This window comes from Osmia bicornis, chromosome 4 (genome assembly GCF_907164935.1).
Source record: "Osmia bicornis bicornis chromosome 4, iOsmBic2.1, whole genome shotgun sequence".
Classification (NCBI taxonomy): Eukaryota; Metazoa; Arthropoda; class Insecta; order Hymenoptera; family Megachilidae; genus Osmia; species Osmia bicornis.
The window spans coordinates 5,697,120-5,719,895 of record NC_060219.1 but is presented as its reverse complement, the minus strand read 5'-3'; the positions used below and the strand labels follow the sequence as shown (position 1 = coordinate 5,719,895).

Genomic DNA, 22,776 nt, shown 5'->3' with positions numbered 1-22,776 from the left:
GTATTTCTTCATATACATACATATAATAAAAGGACGGCTTAAGCTCTCGCTTTATTGGTTTTAGAATTATTTTAGAAAGAAAACTACCACCCCTTTGCGAGGGTTAAAAAATACAAGCGACGAGTCTGCCGTTTCGAAGTATCTCGTGTGTGTCTATTTGTCGATATGTTATTAAACAACCCCAAGTATTCTTTCTTGTTTGAAGGAATTAAGGGAAGAAATGTTTTACTTAAACTCTCGAATTCGAGACGCGTGCACGAGGAAAGAAGCTTCGCAACGCTTGTTACCGCGTGTCCTCTCCTCTTGTAAATTAAACTGATATTTTTAAGAATCGAGTAGAGAAAGGATAGAAGGGAGTTTTAGTGGGCGAGTAAATCGCGTGTATCAAGTTAAATTAAGCGTATTCGTATTCATAGAGTATTTAATAACGATGGTGAATTCTAGAAAATGCCTTCGAGGGTAAGATATACGTTGTTCTGATTATTTTTTATATGTAGATAATTCACGATGCCTTTTTAATCTATCAGTGACCTTTACCGCGCGAACGATCGAAAATCTCCATCGTTGTATTTCATTCTTCAATGATGATCGATGATTTTCCGATTCTTCGCCCCGTAAACGTCCCTATGATTTAGAGAGAACAAGAAGGAGGAAGCTAGTTGTGCGTTAAAAGGCTTTGGTATTTTGTTGAATTTTTATTTTTTATTTATTTATTTTTTTTCAATCAATGTTTAACTTTCAATTAGAAATCCTCATAAATCATTTTTACACGATCTTCTCGATTCCATTGATATAATTATCTCGAAATGAAGCGAATTCGACATTTTCTCGTTTACTCGTATATATTGTATATCGAAAAAGAATCTGCTGTACCTGTATCGAAATTTCACGTAATTGCATCAACTGCAGTCTAATAAGAAAATGATTAAAAAAAAAAAAGGAAGAAAAAAAAGAGATACGATCGATTAACTCTGAAAACGTTTGACATTTTTCAGACTCTCCGTGACATTTATCCTCGTAACATCGATGGTCAATTTGTTCGTGTAAACTTGTATAAATGTATTTTTACCGAGACTATACTCATCGATCCTCGTAAGTGAATTTAATGAACTTTACTGTAAGGTTACGTTGCACGCGGATTTACATGTATACCGTAGTCCTCTAGTTTTCTATTGTTCCTCTATTTTGGACCACTCGTCTTCGAACGGAATAAAACGCGACCAATTCAAGATTTCCCTTGAACTTTCTAGAGTTAATCTTAGCCTTTAATTCTCGTCGAGATTTTAAATGAACGCGACTTTCGTTCTCACTTCCTTCCTTTTTCCAGGGACTTTTCAAAAGAGTGGTCGACAATCATATTCGCGATCCTTCTATAAACTTTCCTTGAAAACCACCGAAATTCTGAGATCTGAAAAATTATTACAAATAAGTTTTAAAGAATTATTTGCAACCAAGGTGAAAAAATTGAATTTTAATAATTTTTTTGGAAGAGGGAAAGGTGAGAACAAAAAATTTTCTCTTCGATCACACGTTTGATCGACAAATCCTGTTTTCTGTTCTTTCCTCTTCGTCGTCGATCACAGGACCGTGTGCCTATCACTCGGTTATAGTATTAATCGTTAGGTGATAATAATCAATTAGAGTGGAGTTTAGGACCGAATCGAATCGCGAACACTTATAAATCGATTGTATCTGTTCCTGTCTCGATTTCAGATCCAACGATAAAATAAGTATTGTTCGGCATCGTTGACTGGATTAACCAAGCTCGTATCCGGTGATTTGAATGCCCCTGCGATCCGACATTGCCGTTTAACGCGTGATATCGTTGTTTAGTTCAAGAATGGACGTTTCCAAGTTTCTAATTGTAAGAATACCGACAAGCTGGTCTTGTTCAGAAGGTTGATTCGCGGCAGCTTAAATGGGCTCAAACGATGTGTAGGTTGGATAAATGAAAGACCATTGAACTATTTCTAAAAGTAACAATTGTTAAATTGTTGATTTTAAAGAAAGGGTCTCGAAGAACTTTCACACCGAAGAATATGTTTGAAGACTGATGAGTTAAACTTTAATGAGTCGGATCGTTAAATTCGCGGAAACTTTGACCACTTCGAAAGAAAAGATGGCAAATTAAAATTAATTATTTCTTGTTGGTACACCCTTTAGAAATAGATGTAACTGTTATCTATTAACGCTTAAATGGCTAATGGTTCTCGCAACTACGATGCTTAATTTTTATTTCACCGTTACAAGAATCATAGATTCCATGAAATAAGATTAAAAATGTCCACCGGCTGCAATCAACGTGTTAAAATATCTGTACCCTCTTCTGCGCTGAAATAAAACATCCCCGGTAGCCTAATTATCAAACGGATACATTTGAAAACAATGTAATCCGGTATGATTTATAAATGAACAAAGTTTCAGTAGACACCTCTCTGCGAGCGTTCAACATAGTTCGAAAGAACATAGATAAGTAAACGAACAAGAAGACAAAGCGACGAGAGTTGAGTACGAGCACGTGTGTGTGTGTGTGTGTGTGTGTGTGCCTGTGCGTCTCTGTATGTGTGTGAAAGAGAGCAAAGAGTTTCCCAAGAGAGGAAAAATAAACACAGTATTGCCTTTCTCAGGGACGCGGCCTCGGCCCGTGAGTTTCATCTTAAGTTTTTAGAGCAATAAATCAGCGACAATCATGGCGTTTCGGGCCGAGATCGCGTCGCTATCACTTTTCGTCTGTCCATTTGCGTTCACTTCTTTCCTCTCCGCTTAAATCGTCGCGTCGACGACGAAAAAAACCATCGTGTACTTCGCCTTCATGGACCTTCCATGTTCTTTCAGTCCAGGTTCACGGCACGTTGTTGGCGACCGGTGGCCTTTGTTACGAGACCACCGCCTTTCTTTCGGTTCGAAACTGTATTGAAAAGCTTGAAAATACGGGTTAGCGAACCATGGAAACGTTCAATTGATTCGCGTTACGATTTTAGCCATTAAGTCGGTTAACTGGTAATTTAGACTGCAGCCGAATGGGAAACAAAAGGGCCACTGTTATCGCTAGCTATGTATTGTGAACGTCGACCTAAATACACCGATTTTCCAATCGGTAACAAGCCGAGCTTATTCGGTTCGCGTTTCGTTGCCGCGAAAGTTGGGTGGTCTGTTCTATTCTATTTTCTGTCTTTGTCAAATACAGCTGCTTGGCGGGTTCGTTTTCCACCCCTGCAAGCTCGTTTCAGACGATTTCACGCTACGGGTTGCTTCGATTCAACCCTTTTTATTGTTAGTTGCAAATATAATCTACGTAGGCTGTGATCTTGACGATTAAATATATGTTGTTCACAACGTGTGCAGATTTCTATCGGGTCGGAATCTCGTCAAGTGTTTGTATTTGGTGATCGACTTGGACACGAACCAACATTATTACAGGAACGATCGTGTAATTGTAATTACTTCTTCGATTACCGCTATTTTCTGAGTCTATGTAACTTGTACGAGTAACTTCTGATTAGAAGGATGTATCAAGCGATTACTTTATAAGTAATAAAAAGATTTCTGATTCTCGAAGCTGCACCATTTCCCTCTACGCGAGCTCCGTTTTCGTTTAATAAATATAAAACACCTGCGTATATTGTAACGTTTTGTTTATTTACTGTTAAACTATACAATACTGACTCTACGTAAGTGCAAACTAAATTAATTTCAAATGAAATCCTACACCCCGACGTAACCAATTATCGTGCTCCTCTCTGGGACATTCAACCGGAAGCGAACAAATCAACATCTCCCTTTGGGAATTCGCGTAAACTGGAACGTTAAGGGTGTCTTCGGAATTGTAATTTTCTAAATAGGTGTTATTTTCAGAGTAGTCTTCGGGTAAAAATGCGATCTGGCAACTGGGTGCCGCTGCAACGGATGCCGCGTTAGCGTCCAAATCCTTCAGGGTGCCATTCTCGATCAAAGCACCTGTATAATTAACAGAATTTTTTTTTTTAATTTGTAAAAGTTATTTACACGTTGATCACCACGACTAATTACCTGATATTAATAATCCATCGATGACCAACGATACCTTCGATCCTTCATTCCTACGATTTCCGAGCCAGTTAACTTTAAGTCGAAGGTTTTCCAAAGGTTGACCCGTTTCTCTTGCGGTATGTTGTTTCAGAACAGTTAAAAATGCGCGTGGTCTAGCCAATCGCGAGATATCAATGACGGATGAAGAAATCGACACGATGGATTCGAGGGTTTGGTACCTAGACAACAACCCCTTAACGAATAGTAGAATCTCTTTGGGTCCGTATTTCCAATCTTCCATCCAGTGTATTGGAGTCTGAATTCGTCAAAATAAAATTATCATATATTATGTTTTATCACTTTGATATTATCCAGAATGATTTTACCTTGGAATCTTCGAAACGCAGTGAATCAACGTCAGCTCGAATAAGATTCAGAGTTCTTTTAGTCAGCTTCATCTCGTCAATAAAGAAACGTTGCAGCTGATTGTTCCCATCTCCCTCGATGATTGACGATCCAAAAATTGAGCCATGACGATCTATCAATTCTTTCAAATCCCTCTGAATCCTAGATTCAGTCTTTCTGTTGCTTTTCTCGTCACTAATCGATGCTTTGATTAGAACCCCTATCAATTCATTGTTCATTTATTTTATTTATTTGAAATATCCAAAAGTCGTTTGTTATAATAACAGACCTTTGAGATGCGACAGGACAGCTTCAGCCGCAGCTCGTTCCCAAGCTCTATGAGCATTAGCAGGCAATCCAAAACACTCTTTAGGCGAATCATTATCAGGAAGATTCTCCAAAGCCCTAATCGCCTCCTCGAACGAGCCATCGGTAACCTTTAAAACACCTGCCAATTTCCGGCGACCTTCGAACACCTGAGAGGACCAAATATCTCGAACAATCGAGCACAGAGCTCTGGTATCATACTCATCCTGAATACGACCGCCATAAACAGCCACATCCAGCAACCCTTTTCCGGTCTGCCAACTACCGTCCTTGTCTCTGCCCCTCTTCGGACTCGTTTCCTTCACCACCAACTCGTAAGCAGCCTCCAGGTCCGCTTCGCTCCACTCGTAAGACCTGATCCATCCTTGAGGAACAAACTTTCGTCGTTCCTGAAGAGTGGCGTGAAGCCAGGACAATAAAACGCTGCCAGGAACGTTTTCATTGTTCCGTTGCTTCTGCTGAAGTTGCTGCAACGATCTTTTCACGTTTCTCTTCACCCCTTCCGGTGGTTCGTACGCGAGTTTCAAGCATAAACCCGCCAGACTCGGATAGAAACCTAAACATTCCTCGGTGGTTAGCCAGATTCTCGTAGCGGAATTCTTGTTAATTGTACACATGGCTGATCTTAGGAGACTCTCTAAACGTGGTAACCAATTTAAGGCCAGGTGTAGATTGCTGAGGAGTATCCAGCTACCATTTCTGTTTGATAACATATAACGTTAGGAATAGAATATTTCATTTTGCCAATGGAACGTTTATCTAAAACCTAGTCTATTACTACCGGCAAGCAGTCTCCAGAGCAAGTTCAGCTTGACCAACTTGCCCCTGACCCAATGACACCTCGATGAACCCTGTCGCCAGTGCAACTTGATTGTTTGCTAGTGATCTGAGTTCCGAGCCAGGATCAGCTCCCGGGGATAGTAGCAACAATACTGGATACGAAGCTTCCTGTTCGGCGATCTTCGTCAGGGACCAATTAGGTGGAACCAAATCCTTCACACCTTCAAAATAATCGATTTTATAAATTTCAGTTGACGGATAAATACGTGTATTCTCTATAGAAAATCACCTAATACTTCTGCTGCTAATTTCGAAAGAGCTGTGTGCAGGTAATCTGGACGTAAAGTTTTTATTAATAAAATTTTCTGGAACATGGTCAGACTATTTTCAGCGTAGATATTGCTGATATCGTTTAACCAAGCTGGTTTCATTTTGCTGGCTATCTAAAGGAACGAAATTTTGTTTTTTCTTAAATTATTCTTATTATTCTTTTCTATAGGAAGAAATTGCGTTACTTGTGGGAACGACGACACCAGAGATTGAACCGATAAGCGTCTTTCTTCGGGAATCCAATCGGGAACATTATAATCAGAATCTTGGTCATCGTTCGATGGAACTTCTTCTAATAGAAATCTTCTTTCAGAATCCGGAACTGAATTCAAAGAGAGAGCCAGCTGCAACGCCAACTGTAAACGATGTTTCCTGTACACTGCTTTCGAACAGTAATGAAGGGTCAAACTTATTAGTCTGTAACAAAGAGGTATAAAAAAACATCGCTTTATACTAAAATTGAATTTCTATTCAATCCGTAAACTAATTAACATGTAATTAACATTTTTCACTTACCGTTTTTCAATCGCTTTATCTTGTTCCCTTTTGTCTTCAGAGAGTACCGAGCCTCTGTAATCTTCTGCTTCTAAATAAATATCGGTGAAAGCTTCGGCAGAAAATACGTACAACGGACTTAAAGCAGTCAGAGCCTTCACAGTTTTGTACAAACTAGCTGCGAATTTAGCAAGTTTCTCGTGATCCTTGGCCCTCCTGCGGGTAATAAGATATTGCTTTATTTTTTAAATTCCCATCTTTTATTCTTTAAAGGGAAACTTCAACATGAAATGTATTTTTTGATGAACCTTCGCTTACCTGGTAACATCTTCGAAGCTACGTCGACTTTCCTGAAGAGCCGTCGCAATTTCTTTGGCTTTTGATTGAGTGGCCTGCAACGACGACAAAAGCCCTCCTTGAGATCCTTCAGACTCCTGGAGAAGATCTTGACCTCTGGCTGTAGCCAGCTGCGCCAACAGATCCAATCTCGCGGTGTCTCGTTCTCCTGATAATTTTTCCTCTCGTTCTAACGCTTCCTTCCTTTCCGTCGCCAGCTCCGGAGTCTCCTTCAACAATACCTGTCCCCGAACCAATTAATCTCTTCACTAATTTGTCAGCGAAAAGCCGAGTGATTAATATCACTGCAATTGTCGCTAGAACAACTGGTGTTGAACGCAAATCCATTTTCGAATTTACAAAAATTGAATATTTTATTTATTGGCAATTTAAATACGAACAAGTTCTGCTCACTTTTTCGACGAATCTTTCCGCCAAACTTTTGCTACCTGCTCCGAGAGCGATCTTGAATAGCACGGCGTCAACTTCCTTCGGGAAACCGTCCAATCTGTCTCGCCTGGTGGCGAGGAAAAGTTTGAAGCCTTGAGGAGCGGGCAAAGTTCGTTCACCGAGCCTCAGGGGACGTCGGCGTAACAATGGTAATAAAATCGGAGGAAATTCCACGAGCTCCTCCACCAACAGAGGCTTCCCAAATCGTACAGCCATTTCCAAAGTAGTGAGAAACTTTGCGTCCTCTGGTTTCGTGATTTCCAGTCTGGAACCGACGTTATTTCTCAGCCAGGAAACCGCTACTCCAGATGGATCTACGAATATGGGAACTAGTGGACCTCTGAGTGCGCAGGAAGCACCCACCAGGCTTCCGGTGTCCACTGGCAAGCCCTGTGCTCGCCAGAGCAATCTTTCTCTCTCGGTGATGAGAAGATCGATGGCCGATTTCTTCCATTTGTCGTCCTTTCCGGGATCCTGAATTAAAAATGATAGGGTTCCATTCAAAATTTGTCAATTTAGAAACAAAACATCTGATACACGCGTACTTCGTAAACCAGCAAGGATGCTACATTGGCAGCCTCGACATCTAATTTCTCTTTTCTGCCGGTCAGTTCCTCTAATTGCGTTTGCCAATCACGGTGTTCAGTGTCCAATTTCTGCAACAATGCTCTAGCTGTTGCGAGTCTCGCTTCTGTCGCTTCAGCGCGTAGTTGGAGTGCAGCTGCGCCCCTCGAGTGCTCCGCGAGTTCCTCTTGAAGCTTCGCCACGCGACTCTCCACTGTATTTAAACCAGCTGCTAGTTTGCCAATCTGAGCCTCGGCCGCTGACAAACGTCTGAAAGATTACGTTTCGAGTTCACTAATAATGGAATCCGAGTTATTGAAGAATTTTTCACGTACTCGGCCAGTTGGCGTTGTTCCCTCTCCAGAGGCGCCACTTGCTGAACAATTTGACCGTACTGAAGATTCGCGAGGACCCAGGCTGCCAAAGGAGCGGCTGCCACCGAGGCTCGTTTCGCGGTTTTCTCCTCAAAACTATCTGGACGATCCTTGACCAACTTGGCAACCGCCTCCAGGCTCGATGATGTGCTCCTCCTCGCGTCCCATGTTCTAAATCCAACAAAGGCACGCTTGAAATTTCTTCGAATACTTCGGATGAAAAGAACGACGCGGAGTAAGGAAGGAACTGTGAGTTGGATACGAATGATAGACGTCTGATAAAGCTCGTAGAGATCAAAGGATCGTTTGGGACACAAAGGGAACTTTTGTACAATGGAAATTTTAGGCGAGTCACGTTATACGTAATTTTCCATACCAATACTGTTAAATAAATATTACGTTAGAGTAATGAGATTGAAGACTTTGAAGCTGAAATGGAATAAAATAAATGAATGAAACGTGGATTCAAAGAAAACGGTAATACCCAAGCTACCTAATTTCATCCTTAATTCCACGTTTCGCCAGGAAGGTCTTCATGCTGTTCCAGGATGTGTCCTTTATACCCATTAATCGCAAAACACCCTCCAGGACATCTCTAACCGGAGCTGGAGGTGCTCTCAAAGAACGTACTTCCGCTAATGCATCAGCACTAATCCCAGCTACAGCTTGAGCTGCTTGTTCCACCAGTGGCTCCACTTTTCCCAACTCACCTTCGATATCAGCCTGTGCAACGCTTTGCAATTAATTGATTGTCCCTTCATAGACATTTTCTTTATTATTCTCACCTTCCTGCGCGCCAATTCAGCACTTTCTCGTTCAGTTTCAGCCTTTAGATTGACCATCTCCCCTCTTTGCCCAGTGGCACCCCTCATAGTGGCTGTAATTTGCTCGAGGGCCGCGTTGGCTCGTCCTTGCTCTGCCTAAATTATATTTTAATATGATATAATCTTGTTATTTAAAAGCTGTAGCAATCCATTAGTTAAAGTAGTTTCTAAAGTTCCTATATTATTGCAGAAGGAAAATGAGGTAGATTGAAGAGCTTAATTCTTAGTAGCATCATAAGAAAAGAAAAATATGAAAATACCAGGAAAGTTAACGACAACTACCTCCAACTCCTGCCGCTGCTTTGAAACTTCATCCTCCAATTTAGCCACTTGTTCTCCGGCTTCTTTCAATTTCCCGATTCCAGCTTCAAGGTTGCTCAATTTCCGTTCCACCTCCTCGCTCCAGGACACGTGTAAGTGCTTCCAGGTGTGCAGTAACGCAAAGAATCTCGCCGGTGCTTGTTGCTGTCGCGGTGCTTGAAGATGAGCCTTCACCATCACTTTGATACCAGCCAATTTTTCCTCCGTGTCTTCGATGTCCATTTCATTTTGATTGCAGGCTAATTCAATCAAAGACGCTTCCCGAGTCCACCATTCGTTGCCCAGGCCTGGTCCAATAAGGGCACAATGTTTAAGGAGTCCAGAACGCGACAACCATGACGAACGCATCTCTCCATTGTTCAGGATAATGGCTACCCGAAGATAATTTCGTAGACCTACATTTTGAAAAGTTTTAATAAAAAAGAAAATCAACAGCATCGTTAATTAAATGGTAGTTCGAGTCTGGAAATTTTTGCTAGTTGTTAGAAAAAACGAAAGAATTGCATATTTCCGGTTCGAAAGCTGAAATTCTGCACTCACGATGGTACAAGTACTGTTCCAACGTGCCGGAAAAATCTTCTCGTCTTGACACGTCAGCTAACGGCGCTATTAAACCGTCGAGTTCTTCCACTGTAAATAATCCTGGGAGTTCGCCTCGGGACACAATTGCACTCGCCAACACGGCCAATCCATCCTCTCTCATATGATGCTCCTCCAGCAAAAGCAGAGTCGGCTCACCATCAATTCCAGCTACCTGAACTGCGCTTTTCATCGATGCTCGACCCCGACCTACCAGGTTACCTCCTCTAATTATTCACAATAGACTATAATTGATATAGACATTATTTATTCGTACCAGGTCCAGAATCTACTAAACGGAGAGAAGAGAAATTAGCGACTAGTCTCACAGCTGATTTCCTTCCAGCTCCAGGTCGTCCAATTAAAATTACACCTCGTAAATTCGTTCCAAATGCCCAGCTCAATCCTTAGTAAAAAAAGAAAATTCAATCATTTTTATCGATTAACCGTAGTATCGTATGTCAGAGGGTTACTGTTAACAGTGATAATTACGATAAACCTAATCTGATTAAAATTACAGAGTAGCCAGATGGATATATGCTCGTTTGATGTAACTTAAAATTAATTTAATTTAATGCGCTTACCGGCCACTGTGTGCAACAGGTGAGACGAAATCGATGGTTGCACAGGATCACCTTCTCTAGCACATCTCGCTGCAGCGTTAATTATTTCCTTCCGCCACTGCTCCTCGTCGAACGGAAGTAACCCATTGTTTCCGCCTTTCCATATGTACACGTTGCTTCCTGGCATCAGGGTTTTCAACGTCTTCGATAGGATCACCGATTCCCAGCACGATTGGTCCCTTGACGTTAATCTAAGGGAATTGGTTAAAATTAATCGTAAAGCAATTAAGAATATTTTAATAACTATTTACCTTGGATGAAACAATCGTCGTCCAGCATCTAACAAATACTCTGTGATGTACGTTTCATTTTCTGGCGAAGGATAATACTTCAGACTATCCACCCATAAAATCAAGTCCTTAGGAGTCCAAGCAGTTCCATGAGAAGATCTGATTGATTTAAAAGCTTCCAGCATAACTGGAATCATCTGCGCGATCCAAGATTCGATCACAATGTGATCTCCTTTCAAGGAATTCCTTAGATGAAGCTCCGAAATGGCTGCAATGTCCTTTGAACTTGGATACCTACGAAATGAAAGAGAATTTAAATTGTCGTATACTCGCGAAGAAAGAAATAATTGCACTGACGGTAGATAATGAGTTGACAGAAGTGCTTCTAGCCTCGGATGCAATCTGGTGGTCGCATCAGCGGTGCATACGACGGTCAAAGGAACTCTGGCGAATTCCAGATCTTCTTCGTGGAATCCTCCTTCCTGTAGCAACTCTCGTACCAACTCCTAAATAAATAACGACGCTCTTCCAAGTTTAGTTGATACACTTCAAATATTGGGTGACATCAAACACCTTGATATTCGATTAAATAGTTCGAGGAAGTAAGCAATACCTGCAGATGCTTCGATGCAAGATGCAAATCCTCCAGAATTAATACAACCCTCGATCCGTTCCTAGGCTTGTACGTTCTTCCGTGAGAGGATGAATTCAATTGAACGCAGCCTCTCTTCAATTTCATCACCAGATCCTGGGGTCCGTAAAGGGAGGAACCTTTTATCAAAGTCGATGGCTCGTTGCTTCGAATCGAGGAAAGTATCACGGATATCAGACAACTTTTTCCGCAACCCTCTGGACCCCTTATCATTGTCGGTTGATCGCTCTTGATCCATGGTAGAACGGATGACAATGCTTCTTTCATTGCCCCTGAAGTAAAATAATGGTTGAAATTGCAATCGATTGAAATTTCTATAAATTAAGCTACCTGTAAGTGAAACCGGACCATCCTCGGTATCTGTTGATTGATCAGCCTCTCCTGCAGCTTCCAACCGATCGATATCTTCGTTATACAAAACAGAACATGGTTTCTGTGGATCTGGACACCTGTAAAACATTTTCTGTTTCAATATTTCCTTTGCTGTATAAATAATTCAGGAAAGATCGAGCGTTTACCAGCAATCTGTTGACTGATAAATATAACGCGCCAGTTCGTTTCTACGATTTTCATCCTCTATTTGGTTGCACAGAGACGCGAGGAAAGCATAAGTAGCGGAAGTGTGAGTTCGAGCGGTGTTCAAGTGGCAAAGCGCGGAATTCATCAGGCCCGAAGCTGAAGAAACGTCTGCGTTCATCTTTAAACACTCCTCGATGCAGAGGCAAAGGTGAGAATTCGTGAGTTCCTTTGCTGCTTCCGGAAGTGTTCCTAATCGTGACGATACCAGCAAAGAGGATGGACTTAGAGAACCTAAATGGACGACCCCTAATCTCGAAACAGTGGCAGGACTCGCGTCATCCAGTTTATGGGTTTCGAAGATGAACCTGTTTCAAACGTATACTTGAAATGTAAATTAATTTTTTTACAAGGACAAGAGAGATGATTCGAAGAGGTTCAAGCATTTTACTGCTTGAATTTTGGTTTACATATAAATGTTAGAGCCCAGGGCTCTAGAATTTCTAACAAAGGAGTAAAGTTCAAATCGATTTACGATGCGAGAGAATAAATCGTGAGAGATCAAAGTTTACTTTGTTCCGGAACCAAGTTTTACGCCCACGCCGTTTGGTAGAGTCAGCAATCGATTATCGTCTAGAGCAGAATTCAAAGCTTCAGCCCAATCTGGTTCTACGTCACCATTCAAGATGACCCAAGTTGTTGAATCGCCAGCTGATCCCACGGCGCTGGATAAAAGACCTTCCTTCCATTCCCTAGAAATTATTTGCATTTCAATTAAAGTATCCGTTGCAAGTGCATTGATTCCTACTAATCAGTGTTCTTTTCTTAGGTACACGATGCTTCGAAGAGGGTACGATTGCAGAACTTTGAGAAAATAATTTCGACAAACTTCAAGATTCCGCTGATTCTAAATTGAGAAATTCACAAATAAATAAATCATAAAATATACCTGGTTTGATGATCAACGCGACCCAGAAGCCTCGATTTCGGCATAGCGCCTGGATAGACATGAAACTGAACGACCGTTTCACCGATTTTCGTTAACGCATCGCACAGCAGTTTCCTGATGATCGTTTTACCACTTCCGGGTGGTCCAACGATCGCCACCCCGGTCCTGCTTTTCAATTGATCGTTCAATTGAATACATCTGTTTGCCGTTTCTTTGCCAAATTCTTGGTCGCCGCAAAGTTCTAGCAACACATTTTGCAAATCTTGCCTCTCGATGTACGTGGACGTCGAAGGATTTACTTTCGGGAAAACATCGTTCAGTAATGAGAGAAATTTCGGGGTGTCTTCCTCCGTTAATTTCGGCAACGTCGATGCCCGAATCGCGGCCACTAGTCTGTCGAAGAAACACGCGACGAAATTGTCAGAGGTGTCAATGGGTTAAATATGAAATCAGCAGAAGTGTCAATATGGGTTAAATATGAAACCATCGAAGGCGACAAAGGGTTAAATAGGAAACTTTGAAAGGTGCAACCGGGTTAAATGTAAATTCACCGTGGGTGTCAAAGGATTAAATTTGAAATCGCCAAAGGCTTCATATTACCGAAGGTGTCGAGGCGTTAAATTCGGAATGAACAATGGCACCGAAGAGTTAAATGTAAAATCAGCAAAGGAATAAATTTGAAAATCAATAACCTGCTAGTCTCGTCCAAGTCGGTCCTCGTGGGAATGGCATCGAGCACAGATCTAAGGGCTCGAAGTCCCCAATCGTAATGCGGCTGATTAGAAAGCAGTATCTCCGCGACATCGAGCGTTTCCACGAGTTGTTTCGCCAGTGTCGCAGCGTCCAAAAATCCAGCACACTCCAATAGTGTTTTCACTATGTCCGATCTGTCTGGATGAGCCATTCCGATTGGTCTAAATAATCGAGCCAAGGAATCTGGAAGTTTACGACGTCCGCCGTATTCAGAGCCTGCTGGGTTCATAGTGATGAATATACAACAATGGGGATCGAGGTTCACTTTTTGGTCGCCCAACATCACTTGAGGTGAACCATCGCGAACAGCTTCTTGAAGAGGTCTGACCAACATCGCTACAGCACTTAGGGTTTCTTCCTCGAGACGATTAAACTCGTCGAAACAACCCCATGCACCAGCTTGAGCTAAACCGCCAAGGATACGTCGCATACTTCCTGTATCCATTCCTGATGGACATTTTTAAAAATTTTTTTATTTGGGCTGAGTAATTCATTATAATTTTCTTTAGCTTAAGAGGGGTAACATGTGTGTTCAAACTGTTTTCGAAGAACTCGTAAAAGATTCTTCACGATGTTGACGTGAAATTATTACCTTCGTCGCAGTTGAAGACTAAAACAGTCCTGCCTAGAATAGCGCCAAGTGCTTTCACGCTCTCGGTCTTTCCAGTTCCAGCTGGCCCGGTTGGGCTTCCACCCAAACCAAGTTTCATGGCTTGAGTAAGAGCCAAGAAACACCTTTCGGTCAATGGTGTTTGAACTAAACCTACCGCTGCACCCTGGTATTCGAAACGGTATGGAAATTCAGCAGCTGCACAACGCATCACTGGTCCTTTGTTCTACAGGCAAGTTCATTTTGTAAATATTAAATGTAACATTTGCTTCTGACCATGTCTTTGAAAATGATTTAAAACTGTAACAAGCTTACAGTTCTGTAGCTTCTTAGTTGTCTCTGCCAGGTCCAAACTGTGCTTTCCTCTCGAAGAGTAACGTTCAAAAGGCTCCTAGCTATCTCGAGATGATGAACAACGTCCAAAAGAAGGCCACGTGCTTTCAGTACCGTCAATTTGTCACCAGCATCTTCCAAGCCTCTGTACCTGGCTCTTTGTGTCTCGAGATATTCAACGAAATTCTTCAAAGACGATCGACCTTCCTTCAAAGCGATCTCGCATCGTTCCGTGAAACGGATCCTCTCAGCCAGTAGCAAAACCTTAACAAACGTTCTCCAAATACAATAGAATACCATTTGTTTCAACCGCATTGATACAAATTAAATTTTACAGAATGCCATATTCAACCCTCACCTCGTAACATCGAGTTACATTTTTTAAAATATAATTTCATTCTTCTGCGAAAAGAAAAATATATTACTTGAGTTGGATAGACAGACGGATCAGGTGTAGCGTCGGCCAAACATTTTTCCAAACTCTGTCGAAGAGCATTCTTCATTGCCTCTTCAAGATTGCTTAACCATCGTGGTAATGGATCCCGAAGATCGACGGGCTTGGATAACTGTAATACTTCACCTTCTGGTGACACTACGCCCGTCAATCCATTATCGTCCTTTATTATCGAGCCGACACCTTGATACAATTTCGGTAAATGAGTTTCCAGGCCTCGTCCACTGGCTGACACTAATTCCAGAAGGTCTTCGTCGCTGAGGAAGTATAGACGCGGATAGGACGATCGTTTTTCCTTGAAACAAGAATGTATCGAAGCTTTAAAAATCAGAAAATTTGAAATCTGTCAATTTGTAATAAAAAATTTCCATCCTTACTACCTTAAAATGATAAAGAGAAGAATAGAAATAGGGATTCTGTAGTACCTCTAAATATTCATCGAGGCTCCTCTGGCAACGGTCGAGGAGGTCCTTCAAGTTTGCAAAAGCTGAAAGAGGAAGCCTTCTCAAAGAAGATATCCTTGGATCCCGAGATACTTCTCCCATCAAGTACCTAAGTATTTGTTCGAATAATTCATTCTTTCCAATTACCAGTTAACATGATATAACTTAACGATCACCTGAATTCTTTATTAGCCCTGGACCACCTTCCAGTGTCTTTTGGAGCAGCACCTCCTTCGTAAACTGGTTCCAGATAAACCCATTTCCTTTGTACGGTGCTTAAAATTTTGATTCTCTCTTCCACTTCGTATAATCCTGCTTCGCATCTTGCTACTCTTGTCGAGAATCTTTCATATCCTGTTGCTCCTTTCACTCCCTCCAATAGGAGTCTCAGTTCACCTTTTAAGGATTATTTGAAAAATTAATACGTCCTCTGGAAACTTATGAGCGTGTTAAAAGTTTTCAGTACGCAGAGTGCTCTAAAATATGTAGAAAGTTCACCTGCTCTGGCTAACAAGCTACCATAATCTTCAACGAGAAGGATACCAGCGTTTCTGCTATCTTTCGTTTCCTGAATCTGAAGGTAGGCCGATGCCTCCCAGGATTCCAGTTCCATCAGTCCCTGACGAATACCACTTTCTGCCGCGGCTCTCTTTGTTATTTCCTAAACGCAAAATGATATCATTAAAATAAATTATTGTCGATCTTCGGTACGATAAAGTGTACCTTTATCTTTTCAGTATTTTCTTGAATTTTCTCCACGGAACGAAACAAGTGACCCAACATAATGTCCCTCGCGTTCTTAACATTCTTCAGATCCAAAAGTGGCATCAATTCACCCCAGTGTTCCTCAGCAATTTCATCGCCACGAAGAAGTTGCAGCCATTCGATAGCAGCTCTAACTTCTCGCACTTTTCTCCCAACAAAAGTATCCATTTCTAAACTATTCCTCTGATTCGTCGATTCTTCGTTCAACTGATCCTTTAATTGGACCCTTATCCTGTTTTCCCAAGAATCAAGCCAATCGTGAAGCCTGGGTAATCTTCTTCTGGCAACGGTCCACTCTTCTTCTTCTTGGTTCTTCAATTCTTCAAGGAACTCCGCCTGGAATCGACAGTTGGATTCTTCGAGATCCAACTGTAGCTCCAATTTCTTTATACTTTCTTCGTTGTCCTCTAAAATATCGTCGATGTCCAGAACGATCCTCTGGCAATCGGTTTTCAAGGCATCCAGTTGTTCCTTCAGGTTCGCCCACCTTTCTCTCATTGAGATAATCCAATCTAAACTCAGAATCTCCGGTTTGGAGGTCCATTTCGCTTGCCATCTTTCGATCTCGTCTCGTACAGCCACTGCTCTGTGACGAAGATTCACCTTGGCGTCTTCGAGTTCGCGATTAACCACAGTTTTATGGCGTTCTAGACGATCGGTCAAGTCCTGCCAGGCGGTGTACGCTGCATTCACGCCTGTTTCACAAATAAATGAAGTATTTTGGTATTTGAAATGATCAAAAGCACATGTAGAAGTTTACCTTCAAGTTTCTCGCTGGTCCAAGCAGCCAAGACCATGGAAAGACCAACAATTGCCTCCATTTCTTCAGCCATACCTGAAGACTGCGCTTCGATACGTGCATGGGCTTCATAAGCAACTCCAACTTCCTCTACGTTTCGAGGTCTTCGTTCGAGTTCTTTCGAAGCTGATGAAAGAAATTCCACGATTGCTACTAATCTTGATGAGGCTTCCACCCTCAAGTCCGAACATAAGCGTTCCCAATAACGACGAGAGGCTGATTCTAAATCGTTCCTGGTCGTCGCTGTGTCCACGCTGATGCACCAAATTTTCACCTCGTTACCTCGCAATCTACCCACCTAATTTATAATTCGAAACATTACATACTAATTAATAATTGAACGAGTTTATGCATTAGGATTAGTTGCTGACCTCCTGTGCCCATTGTTTGGCATCCTTGAATGCTCTCGTCCATTCTTGAGGAGATCGCCCTTTCAACCTTTTCGATCAAGAATGATTAATATAAATTTTCTAATAGTTGATAGTAAATCAATGCGACGAATATTTAATAATGTGACTGTGAAATTTGTACCGTTCAGCAACATCGATTTTAGCCTGTGCCGCCAGATACAACCATTTCATTCGAAGCGTTTCCAGAGCGGAAAGTGCAATTTCAGCCTGTTTGTAGACACCACCGAACAGATAACCACTCCTTTGAATGAGGTCGCTAAAATGCGCTTCCGACGGGTCGCCGACGCCTCTGAAATTCATGGGTATCGACAAAGATCGACGAATAGCGGAATACAATTTAGCTCGTATTTCCTCGAGCGGTGGCCGCCATTGCAAGGATCCATCCCGAAACGTCAGCTCCACTTTAATTTCCGTTAACTTCTTCAGCAAAGTCGGTAAAGCTCCTCTGAAGCAAAGGAGAATTTCTCGTTCGTTTGTTTCATGCAAATTGTCCATGAATATGAAAATTGAACATTAAGATCTTGAAACTAATTGAAATGCATCCGAGAGTGGTTAGAAATTTTCTTTATTTTATCGTTTCACAGGTGGTGAGAAAACGAGTTGATTTAATTGTTTCAATTAATTTACCTATATGCCACGCCTAAAGCTTTCAGCAACTGTCTGTCCCAATGCAATTTCCACGCTTTTGTGTTCCCGTATTCCGCTTCCACAGTATCCACGGTCGTTCTCATCTTCATCAGCGTCTCTTTCCAAGTGTTAAAATTTCCAATCAAATTAACAGTGTCTCCTTTTAGCAAATTAGACACCAGATCTCGTAGCAAACTGTGCTTCGCGGCTAGCTCGGAATTTTGTTGGGCAAACTTTCTTACCTGTGTCCAATCGCAGTCGAAAGTCAATACGTAATAAAAATCTATAACGTATGTTTATTTACCAATTCTTTTAATCTGGCGGTATAAGCATCCACAGCCTGAGGGTCGGACCAAACAACGCCGGATTGTTCTTGAACAGCACGAACCAGTTCCAGTGCGGTGGTAAGCATCAAGGGTCTTTGAGATGGAACCATGCGATCACCAATTGTGTTGTGGAATGTTGCAACCTGTTGAAGAGCCCTAGCACGTCCTGACAATAATTCCGCCCTTTCGATCAGGTCCCTCACTTCTCGAGAAAATTCAACGCCCTGGCTCGATAGAGCTCTGGCTTCTCTGATCAAGGTCATCAGTCTTGGATCGTATGTCACCCTCATCACGCTGGTACCAGTTAATTCCACCACAGCTGAATCTGTGCCCAATGTTAGTTCCTTACTTGCCACGGCTTCTTTCGTTCCCTCTGTCTATAAAATACAATTAGCTTCGTATGAAAGTTAAAGCATACATAGTCTATCTTGAAGAGATATTAGGATTACCCAAGTGTCGATCAAGTTTTGTCTCTTTCTCTCGACCTCTTTCAAAGCTGATGTTACCCTCGATGATATCTCGTCGTATCCAGGAAGATCCGCTAGTAATTCTTTACCTAATTTATTTAGACTTTCTAGTCTCAATTCTGCTGACCTGGCAACTTGAATTTCCTGAAGTATCCTGGGACTGTCCAACAAGTTCACTGTATCCGGTCCAGCTAAGCAGTTCTCTGAAACCCCCATTGTTATAATAAATGATCATTTTTGAATATTTCTAAAAAATGATTCGCAATTTGTTTTCCTGATAAGTACCTACCTATGAGATCCCCATAGGCAGAGAGCAATGCTTCGCGTTCTCCGCGAAGAGCTCGTTTCAAGCCATCCCTCTTCATCAACTCGAAGTAACGTCGAAATTCAGCTAATAACGAATTCGGTGTGGTAGCATCAGCGATTTGGGATTTCAGTTTCAGTGCGACTCGATCCTCAGCAGGTATCAAGCCTTCCTCGATTCTCTTCTTCAGTCGATTCCAGTTGACGCCCTTTTCGTCGGCATCGAAGACAACTGTTCTCCATTTTTTATTTAAATTAATGCTATGAATTCGATTTTTGCAGGAATGAAATTTTAAAGGTACCTTTAACATCGTCGAAATATTGCATCAAGTTGTCAGTACCGAGTCCAGATCTCTCGTTGGCTGTCAACAACCTGGTTAATTGTCGATATTGAGCGTGTAATTCGGCAATCTGTCTAAACATTAGAAAATTCAGTTTTATTAGAAAAAAAATGAGAAGTCTTATTACTAGATACCTGAGTCGTTTGCCAATCCGAGAGCATCTTTCAGGTATGTAACCGGTACCCTTCCAAGGATGAAGGGAATGATGAGGCCAAAACAAGGTCGTGAACTTTTCTGCCATATCTGTCCATTTTTCGCAAATCTCTGCACCCATTGATATCGCTTCGATCTTCGCTCGATCATCAGAAGCTCGAATCTATTTTGAGTACATCAATTTTATACACGGATTGATAAATTGATAAATTTCTTTCTTTCTTACCTCGTCGATTGTGTTTTGCACAAGTGAAACCACTTCATCACCAATAAGGTCTAAAAATGATTTCATACGATCTTCGGGATACACAGCATCTCCTAATTTCCATAAATCATCTACATAACCCGATACTGCTTCGACAGCATCCTCCACTCCGATCAATCCATCTCTGCTTAAATAATAATCAATTCAATAACAATAATAATAGCGGTCGAATTTTCAATATATCACCTGGTCACCGCTGCGCTCTCTAATTCAGCCCTGACACTCTTCAAGATTTTCACGGTCTCTGCATAAATCGTTTTATCGTGCGATCGCTTCGCATCTTCCCATTTCTTTCGCCAATAATCCTCCTCTTCAAGAATGGAAGCGGTAGTTGACGAACCAAGTAGGTTCTCTTCTAATTTCTTTAAATACGACGAATCGAGACCAAAAGATCGAAGGGTGGGTAGCCATACTTGTCGAAGAGCTTCTACAAGGGTTGATCCTTTACCACTTCCGGTTGTAGTCACATGAACAAGGTCGTGAAAATTCTTTTCTGTAACCGGCGCCTCCTCTATCTGTATGAAACATACTATTATTTAAATCATTTCTTACCGACGTTGATTCATTTCTGACACGGTTTCACGTTTGTCTTACCTTGAAGAATACCAAGGTATTCTTGCCGAAAGGTAATTCATTGCTAAACTTCAATGATGTTCCTTCGAAATTATCATCAGCCGGCTGAGCACAAAGTGTTCTACACGTGGATCTGTCTAAAAAGTTATCCAGCACTGATTCTTCGACTCTGATCGTTTGTTCATCTTTCAGGTCCACCCCGAAGAAGTGACCAGCAGTGGATACTATCAAGGATCTCCGTCTATCGTCCACTACCATTTTGTTAACTGACAGGACTGGTTTGTTCGTTCAAACGTAGTTAAAATCCATTGTGGAGTACCGAAGAAGTGGCCGATCGTTCAAGTTGTCATGACGACTTGGGGTCAACACAGGCCAGCTGTCAGGTGAGCCACGTGTTAGCAGGGTTGTAGATGGCGAAACAAGGGGAAGGAGAAATACCCTATCCAATAATTTTCTGTTTATAAGACGCTCAAGCAACTGTCAAGCAACAAGTTTTTCAAAAAAGGCAATTTTTTGTTAGTCTATTGGATCATCGTTAGATGGCGTCGATAGCATAGTTTTGAAACAAAATTATCTCGCTATTTTTTACAATTGCAATCTACAAATTTTGTAATTTTACATTTCTTTTTTATTTGAAATGAAATCATTGACTTTTGGAGGTCGTTGGATTGTTGGAAAGGTTATCAAATGAAAAAATACTCAACTTTATTAGTTAAATTCATTTTATTCGTTGTTGGGAACAACTTTTATCGAGCATTGTTGAGAAAGGGGTTCTGAAAATCGAGTGTTTAAATATTTCGTTCACCACCTGCGTTCGAGCGCGCGAAGGATTCATTTATGGATTGTTAACGTTATTACCGCCAAACATTTGCATAATCGGAGTATATAGCTGGCACCTACACCTCGAATAAGCAATCGTAGTACATTCCGATGATCGCCGAGGTCGATTTATGCGCTCACGTGCATACGTATGAACTGTCCATGCATACTTCCGCCGCAACGAGTGGCGTATATGACGAAAGAAGATCGACATGACCAGCATTCGCTGGAAGTAAGTACAGCTAATAGAACGGTGATTAACCAAGAAACGTCGTCTGTCTTTCAATGAATAATCACGTCCACAAAGTAACAGCTTTGTTTCCCGAAGAATAGAATTCTCATCATGATGAAACTTTGTTTATACAAAACTTCATATCTTGTCGATCTTAGTTCTTGTAACTTCCTTTCTTTTTTTGGCTGAGGTAATTTAATAACAATTAGCATTAATGTATGCATAGTTAAAAATTTTCCTTGCCTCTGTGACCCGCGTAATTCATAAAAGGATCAAAATAACATCCTTCCTGTTCTCCACGGTACAGAATTCCAACGCTTGACAGAGATAATTTATCAATAATTAAAAAATCTCAAAGGTATCCGGAGAATGAGTTCGCTTTATTTAAAATGCTGGCATACTTCGCCCTTTTTGTTCCTCTGATCGTAATAACTCTGTTCAGTGTAATCCGAGGCGAAAAATACACGGGAACAACGAGAAAAAGCGTATATCCGATGGGAAATCAGTTGCACGAGGAAGTTGCGCTTCCGTATGTGTACACACTCGTTGAATGTCGAGAGACCTTGCTTTTATTTGGCTGCCCGGGCCACCGAAAAAAGACCTTCACCATGTCGGCAGAAAAGAGAGAAACAGCCGGACGATCGTGTTTAATCAGACGGCCACGTGGTCTTGTAATCAGTAGGCAGTCCCACTGAAGTACCACCATAAAGCTTGTCGGTGTTGTAAGAAAAAAAAAACTGTATTAACCCTTTGCTACCCGCATCATTATCTCCGCGCCGTTTCTTTTCATCCGATCATACTGGAGCTTCGGAATATATTAGGAATTAGGTCTTCAGGTTCCAGACCGATCTATTTAATTAAAGAAAATGGTTAACAATGCTAGAGTTTAGCAAACAATAAATGGACATTAATTGTTGGCGCTGCTTATGGATCTACACAGATGCTGGTGTAAATAATCTCTTGTTCTTTGATAATGCCTCCTATGTACGTATCTTTACGCGCATTTCTTTTTGTGCGGAAGTATGGAGGTTGGACGAAAGTGACGGTTCAATAATTACTAACACATTACCGACGGGACATTTTTAATGTATGAAATATACATTACTGAAATGTAAAACGATAATTCTCGTTTTCCGTCGATAATACGTTAACATTTCTCAAAATTTCCAGGTGAAAAATTATTTTTATTAATTTTCTAAACGCTGGCATACGATTTCGAACCATGACGAAGCGAACAATGGTTCGTCTCTGTATGTCCCAAGCACGAGCCCGGCGTTCGTTTTATAGGGACCAGAGCAGTCCGCGGCGATCAGGCGTGCCAAGGCCGTATTTACACGACG

At 41.5% G+C, this 22,776-nt stretch overlaps 2 protein-coding genes across 5 annotated transcripts in view; one reads left to right on the top strand and one right to left on the bottom strand.

Annotated features, from left to right (window-relative positions):
- Nucleotides 1-6,252, top strand: part of LOC114879956 (eye-specific diacylglycerol kinase) — a 40,923-nt gene extending 34,671 nt beyond the window's left edge. For 2 of the 4 annotated variants that reach the window (XR_003790009.2, XR_003790006.2), the window contains exon 12: nt 996-3,558. The gene's annotated coding sequence lies outside the window, so the exon portion shown is untranslated. Of the gene's footprint in view, nt 1-995; nt 3,559-4,159; nt 4,183-6,163 lie in introns of those variants that run through there. The other 2 variants (XR_003790008.2, XR_003790010.2) reach the window with 2 other exon arrangements.
- On the bottom strand, nt 1,423-20,970 carry LOC114879949 (cytoplasmic dynein 2 heavy chain 1). The gene is made up of 45 exons (XM_029195396.2): nt 20,407-20,970; nt 19,999-20,327; nt 19,774-19,936; nt 19,529-19,710; nt 19,356-19,468; nt 19,040-19,285; nt 18,733-18,953; nt 18,262-18,660; nt 17,958-18,199; nt 17,452-17,775; nt 17,292-17,358; nt 16,882-17,218; nt 16,080-16,816; nt 15,855-16,017; nt 15,533-15,752; nt 15,339-15,465; nt 14,885-15,208; nt 14,442-14,723; nt 14,109-14,352; nt 13,456-13,963; nt 12,764-13,156; nt 12,387-12,566; nt 11,817-12,182; nt 11,629-11,747; nt 11,260-11,570; nt 11,004-11,152; nt 10,668-10,940; nt 10,378-10,607; nt 10,071-10,199; nt 9,755-10,003; nt 9,176-9,609; nt 8,855-8,989; nt 8,563-8,792; nt 8,031-8,240; nt 7,677-7,965; nt 7,096-7,605; nt 6,664-6,923; nt 6,367-6,561; nt 6,036-6,267; nt 5,810-5,963; nt 5,522-5,741; nt 4,703-5,439; nt 4,395-4,633; nt 4,030-4,324; nt 1,423-3,957 (listed from the first exon to the last, which is right to left on the bottom strand). The coding sequence occupies exons 1-45, from the start codon at nt 20,641-20,643 to the stop codon at nt 3,683-3,685; spliced, it is 12,279 nt and encodes a 4,092-aa protein (XP_029051229.2). The 5' UTR covers nt 20,644-20,970; the 3' UTR covers nt 1,423-3,682.
- Between the last annotated feature and the right edge of the window lie 1,806 nt (nt 20,971-22,776).

Excerpts from the sequence above, each read along its gene's own strand:
- LOC114879949 (XM_029195396.2), bottom strand. The coding sequence starts at position 20,643 with ATGGTAGTGGACGATAGACGGAGATCCTTGATAGTATCCACTGCTGGT. Across the intron at positions 20,328-20,406 it reads ATACCTTGGTATTCTTCAAG|ATAGAGGAGGCGCCGGTTAC; the intron begins GTAAGACAAACG and ends TGTTTCATACAG. Across the intron at positions 19,469-19,528 it reads CGGATTGGCAAACGACTCAG|ACAGATTGCCGAATTACACG; the intron begins GTATCTAGTAAT and ends TCTAATGTTTAG.